The following is a 7,149-nucleotide window of genomic DNA, read 5'->3' on the forward strand; positions in this document are numbered from 1 at the left end:
AGGTTTCCCTTAATGAAAATAGCATGATACTTCTAATATATCTCTCAGAGTTGACCATGTACTGCTGTCATGCATGCACGCTTCTCTCTCTGTGTGTGAACGCCAATAACGGACAAAGAGCGCTATGCGGAGAAAAAGGAACGAAACGATATTGCGTTGGTCGAGCCAAAAGCCGAAAAATCTATTTGCGGCGGACGCAATTTATTTGTGGCGGACCGCCACTAATAAATTAATGTAAGGGGAACACTGTATTCATTATGTGCGCCATGACCCCCCCATAGTCAGACTAGCTTAATCTAGTCAGAAGAGCATGAACTGACTGACCGACTGAAGTGGAGATGACCGGATTCAACTCTGAGAGATAACTATGACCTGGACGAACAAGAACCTTCACAGATATTTCTAATATACACTCAACAAGCATTTTTTTTAGCAACAATCTAATGCAATCCAATACAAAAGCAATGCCATCATTTTTTTTTACTTTGCTAAGCTTATACATTTTAAGTTTTTGTTTACATTGCGTCAGAAAATGTTCTTAAGACTTTGCCACCCTCAAATATTTTAACAGGGTAGACACAACACTTTTCTTACTTACTCAATAATAAACAAAGTAGAATTATCACCTTTCTGACAATGTCAATAAAAAATAAACATGTATAAGCTTAGTCAAAGTAGAGTAGAGTATGGTAGAGCTGTTGGATTACACAGGTGTGCCTAATAAAATACTCTGTGAGTGTATTTAGGTTTCCAAAAAAGCTTAAACAAACTGACTCCATGCAAATTTTAACAAAGTAACATGATTCATTATTCAGGATTTGATTTAATACAGGTAGAAACTAAACTATTAAAATTACCAATCAGGTATTCTTTGAAGAGGATGTTGGGGTCTTCATTCAGGTGGATACAAAGTGCCCAGAGAATCCACTCCAGTCTCTTTGTTTCATTCTAAAGAGAGAAAACATACAGAAAATTATTTTAGGACTTCACATAGACACACACTACACCTTGCATTTCTATAAGCATAGGAAATGAACGACAAACAGGAAATGAATAAAATAATGCAATATTTATATAGGCCTACAATACACCTCTATAGAGATGGTGTTTAAATATAAACTCAAAAAGGCACACGCAAATGCTGTTTCAAACGACCCAAAAAAATTTTTAACTAAATAATTTTTCTCATGTAAACATGACATGATTTCCGGTCAGTCGTCATGGAAACGTGTCACTCATCTACGGTTTTGACCAGAGTGGAAACACACGTGTGTGTGAACACGAACCATACGAGTTGTCTGATGTGCACCGATGTCTCGAAGCACCATGAACCAGCTTTGTAGCGCTGCTCCTCCGGTTCGGTGTTCTGACTTGTAGGGGACGACGTGCTAACAGCTAACGTTAGCAGCTAACGGCTAACAGCCGCGACAGCATCTTAGCTCAGCCGTGACTCTGTTTACGTTAACGGGGATAGACTTAGTGCAGTCCTCTCGGTCTGCCGGTGAACCAGCAGGTCCAATGAGCATGTCCGCATCTCCGTGACATGTCCCGGTATGCTCGACCAACCGAGTAGCCCAACGTTAATTTGCTGTCAACACACGCAGCATTTCCTGTCCTGTTTCAAAATAAAAGCTCCCCACAAGTTTGTAAATGGAAAATTTTAAATATGAAGCAGTGAACGTGTTAATGTCATGGATATTAACGGTTAACGTGTTCACAGGGATAAAAGCAGACCGACCTACCGTCAATGTAGCATTAACGTGCGACTTAAGCTAGTAAAAGTGCCAGACCCTCAGCTCTCTAAAACACAACCACAAATATAGAACGAGTGTTGTATCACAAACACAACTAAATCATGCTCAGTATGAATGAAATGAAACAATAAAATGTCCTCTTACCTCTTTTGACGACAAACCGTTGGCAACTTCACCGCGAAAATCAAGGAAGATTTGATTGTTTGCGCATGCGCAGTCTGAAGCATTTTAATCTTCTTCTTACTGCCACCTTCTGGATGTAATTAGTATTTCCACATAATTCACTTAAATTAAATGGTTTGTGTTTAACCAACACATAATTATTTTGTACACATAACGAAACACACAATTACATTGAGTTTATTAGAAAAACATATTTTAACTCAACAAAGATATGTATTTTAAGTAAACTGAACACATTAAAATAATATACAGTGCACAACCCACCCAATTCACTTTTTTGAGTGCAGTTATTCCAATGGCGTCGGCTGATGGGCTATACAGCTATTTCCCTATACAGTAAATTAAAAAATAAGGAAGGACACAGAAAGATGGAAGTTATTTCCTTTCTGTAGTGTCAGCTCAAGGATTGAATCCATTAAAATGAATACAATGGGGTCCAAAAGTATGAGACCACTATTAGAAAAGAATATAAACTAGAGGGAGATATTGCTATTCTGAAATGGTGTGCATATGAGTCAGACTTTACACCGAATAAATTGGATGCTGAATTTAGGGACTGGACGGCTAATGGAATAACAGCTCTATGCAGTGTAATTACAGAGGGAACACTGATCTGTTTAGAAGTGCTTACAGAGAGACACTTATTAGAAAACCAAGACTTTTATCAATATTTGCAGATGCAACATATTATAACAAAAGCTGACAGAACTGCTTAGACCGGTGGAATCATTTCATGCAGTCAAATCCTAAAAAGCATTCGGCTTTATGCCTTTAAACAAAATGGGAGAAGGAAGGATTATAATCTGAGGAAGAATAGACGACAATATGGAGGGAACAATAGAGCTCGCGGAAAAGGAGGGAAAAACCTGATAAGGTATTTTGTTACAACCCCCTCAGAAATCCCACTATAGCGGTAACCACCCTGTTTGCTGGAGAAACAGCGGAAAGCAAAATGCAGACCGCTTCCATATTTTCTACGATTGCCCCGTAATCAAAGACCAATGGAGGAACACACCCTGTTTGAGGTGACATCCCAGAGAAAATAAGAGCCTGTATGTAGGTATAGACCTCAAGAATGGCTGAGAAGAATAGAATATATTATTCTCAGCATGAATATACTGCAGCAGGCTGGTAAAGGAGGCTTAACAGGAAATGGTTATACCACAGGAGAGTTAAACTTCCTGGAAATTTCAAAATAAGAGACATTACGGCATTTGTCAATCATAAACGTATGACCATAAATATCTGTCTGTATGTCTGTCTACTATCTATCTATCTATCTATCTATCTATCTATCTATCTATCTATCTATCTATCTATCTATCTATCTATCTATCTATCTATCTATCTATCTATCTATCTATCTATCTATCTATCTAATTATCTGTCTGTCTAGTATCTATCTATCATCCATCCATTCATCTCAATGAGAAAAGGGGTTAACTACAAAACAGTGTATTTTTGCAAATCATTGTACTTTTATTTAGTTTTTTACTTTGTTGTTTCTTTGAAAGACCAAATTCGATCAAAGTTCCCTGATATCGTGTCCATGCGTGCGGATATCACTTTAGTTAATTGTAAAGCGAGGCCGAGCGACGCTCCTCTCCTCACATTCATCATGGACCATTTGAGCCCAGTCTGCTCTTTACAGGACAGGATGTGTGCGTTTGAGCGCTGGAGGAGAAGTCAATCAGTAGCAGAAGCTCGTGGCCTGCTCAGCACTCTGGCAAAAACATGTTTTGTCCGAAGCCAAGTGATGGAAGCTGACTTGCTTTCCTCTCTCTGTCAGTCTGCATTGGTTTTTACGTTGCGTTCTCTCGCAGCGTTCTCCTCCTCCACCCTCCGTTTTCCCAGGGTTCCCTTCCACATTTCTGTTACTTCTCATGACATCCATTTACATTTTGTGTGAGAATTTGCTCAATTAAAAATGTAGCACATTTAATCATCTCATTTTTCTTTGCCTGGCCCCCTCTTCAAATCAGAGTCCAATAAATGCCGTTTGTGAATGTATGTACTCATGCCATCCAGGGGCCGCCTTTGAAAAGACTAAACTGAATTCCTTTGATACGACCTCCTAACCGTGTGCAGTCGGCATAAATGAAGTCTCGTCAGAAGTCGACGCTCATTATTTTTGAAATGCTGAACCTCATCTTTGGATAGTGCTCTCTTCTTTCTGCTCTGAAACACACTTCTCTCTATACTTGAGGAGTGGGACCAATGATGTATTGTTTCACTGGTGGATATGGAGGTAATCCAAGACTCAAGCAGTGCACAGTGTATCCTTAAAGTCCACAGGGGAGCTTGAACTCAACTGTTTGAGTGGACTGTGACTGTTACACGTGAGCAGTGAGTTTGGCTACAACACACACACATATGTGTCTGTAGTGAGTCCATCTGAACACATGTTTGTTAGAAATAGCTTTGATCAATATCCTTATCTACAGCTTATTTTCTCTGTCCTGACTATACTCATTCAGATGCTAAATGAACTCAATTGGGAAAACAAAATGTTTATTTTAATGGTGGGAATCCCGGGGCGGTGTTTAGCTCAGTTGGTAGAGCACCTGCCCCATGTGTTGAGGCTTTAGTCCTCACTGCAGGCAGCCCCGGTTCGAATCCCGCGTCAAGCGGTCCTTTCCTGCATGTGATCCCGCCCCTCTCTGCCTCCCATTTTCTGTCTCTCTTTCAACTCTCCTGTCCATTAAAGGCGAAAAAGCCCCCAAAAATATACTATAAAAAAAATTAAAAGGTGGGAATCCCAATATATCATCATATACTATATCATGATACCCAAGTCATGATACAATATTATCGCAATATGTCGCGATAACCTATTTAAGTATATTTTTGTGGCTTTTTAGCCTTTAATGGAACACGATATCCTATTCATTACCTTTTTTTTTTTTTTTACAACTGTAAATTTTAGAGGAAAGCTTTGTAAACATTGGTTTTATATAACAAGATTTCACTTCAATTATTTCTAGTCATGTAAAATGAGCAGAAATACTGACACACAGTCAGACAAAGAACTCTAATATTCTAGTAATTCAAATTCAAATTTGCAATTTATATAATAAAATCCCAACACTCGGTGTCTGTGAACCGATATATCTGCCACTACAGACATTCTCCCCACACACACCTGTACATCAGTGCAACAATATACATAAGTGACATGAGAAAAGCCTCTATTTTTAATCCAACGACAGGACAAATCCAAATCAGCGGTTGTACCAGGCTCAAAACTTCAGCACAATAATACCTGTCAAGTTCCTATCTCTCCCCCTCTCCAGGTGCCTTTGTTCGCCAGAGGGATTGTCTGTTCAGGGTGCAGTATGATGTGAGAGGTTGCTATGGAAACCCCCTAGAAGTAAAATAAGTTGTGTTTTCTTTCCCTCCCCGCTCCTCTTGCGGGTGGCGTCAATGTTACAGATTAAATGACACGACAGCGATAATCACATCCTCTCCCCTCCCCGTCCCGCCGACGGCAGCCGAGATGTCCCATAATGCCAGTGTCCCGCAGCCGCGGCAACGCTTGGGGTTCTCGTGTTTTCTTGATTGCAGTGTTGAGGCGGCGATAAAAAACACAACCTGTGCGCAGAACAATCCTTTTATTTGAGGAGAGACCTGAATATGTTTGAAATGCCAGCTCCTTCTGCATAATCCTGTCATTTGTAGCCGTTTCCCACTCCTGCACAAAAGTTTAAAAAGGTTGGAAAATCATTAAAACAAAAGGCAGGACAGCGTCTTCTATCACCCCTCCCTCCCCTTCCCTCCTCCCTAGATAAAACTGGCTATGCTCTTGACTCTGGGTAACAACAGCACTTCTCTCCACACCACCTCAACTTTTCTCTCTTTGTGCTTTTCTAGGTCACGCTGACATGCGGAACAGAGACAGCCTTGCGATCGGTGAAGGAGCCCAGCAAATGCCAGTACATCATGGACTTTCAGACTCCTGTGGCCTGTCAGCCGGTGCTAAAGCAGCGGGGCATACACAGCGAACTGTGACCCCTTCCCTTACTGGCCTAGCCTAGATTAATTTAGCCCTCCCCCCCAACCCCCCGGATGGCTAGCCCGCGGTGACAGGCCGGGGTCCTGAGGGTCCCCTCTGACATCTGTGTTGTCAGAACATATACACTTCCAAGCAAGTCTCGCTAAGGTCAGAATCAGAGTTTTCGTAACACTGGTCCTAGACCATCGATTGTTACAGTGCTGCTTCATTTCTGTTATGTGATCCTACTGGAATGCAGCATTTACTGCACACCGAGTATTAATAACATCACAGTATAATCCTCAATAGTGTTTACATTTAAGGTCCAACCAGATTACTGTGTAAATAACTGAACAAATGAAGTGCAACTACAGCAGACCAGCTGCAGTGTGTAATGACATGTAGCTGCTGCTTATTCTAAAGCACAACTTTAACTACATTTATTATAGTCTTCAGCAAAGGTCATATCCACTTTTCTGTCTCATTGCTAATAAATCCATAAAACCAACAACAGTGTGATTCTGTTACCTATTTAGCCAAAGCCTGATGAAGCTTAGCATAGAGCAAACACCAGCATGTATTAGAAACGTGTCGATGACATGTTCATCATGACCAACGCTGTCTTCCTGCTGCTGTAAATACCGACTTATGTGTATAAATCCGCAGCTGAAAATAGTCCTCGACAAATGTTTTGCCAAACACTTCGGTAACCAGCTGTTTTTAGGAGATTATCTAGACCCCATGCTGTGTAACCTGTGGACATCTGTGGCCTGTTTTTAAAGGTTTACATTTTAGTTTACGAGGTTAGGTTGCTAAATATCAACTGGTCTTTATTGTTGACAATAGCAACAATGTACAATAAAGCACTGCACTGTGTAATGCAATGTAGAAATAAAGTGACATTGCTACAAATCTAACTTGTGACTAGTTACTGTCTTTATATACATAACGTATAAGTATAAGGTCTAATACAGTGACTCATATGTGCAGGATTACTGTTTTTTCACAACACTTACATGCTTTGAACTCTTATTAGCTCATTGTTTACTGAATAACATCTCTTGCAGTGGGGCCTCTCTCTGTGCTTGTTATGTAATAGATTGTGGGGTTTCTGCAGCAGAGCCCTCTGCTCATTAAGGGGGCTCTAAATCAGCTGTCAGGTATCCAATAGGCTGCCTGATATATTCCTACCCTGCTGGGGCAGCTGGGTGGCTGTTTGCC

The 7,149-nt window shown here is 40.6% G+C and overlaps 1 protein-coding gene across 1 annotated transcript in view; it reads left to right on the top strand.

Annotated features, from left to right (window-relative positions):
• The window catches only part of LOC146969355 (glucosidase 2 subunit beta-like), a 138,910-nt gene extending 132,066 nt beyond the window's left edge, over positions 1 to 6,844 (top strand). The window contains exon 15 of the mRNA XM_085806291.1: positions 5,808 to 6,844. Coding sequence (XP_085662417.1) covers positions 5,808 to 5,945 — 138 coding nt within the window. The 3' untranslated portion in view covers positions 5,946 to 6,844. The remainder of the gene's footprint in view (positions 1 to 5,807) is intronic.
• Positions 6,845 to 7,149: the final 305 nt, after the last annotated feature.

This window comes from Trachurus japonicus, chromosome 18 (assembly GCF_045865225.1).
Source record: "Trachurus japonicus isolate A0001 chromosome 18, Traja_1.0".
NCBI lineage: Eukaryota > Metazoa > Chordata > Actinopteri > Carangiformes > Carangidae > Trachurus > Trachurus japonicus.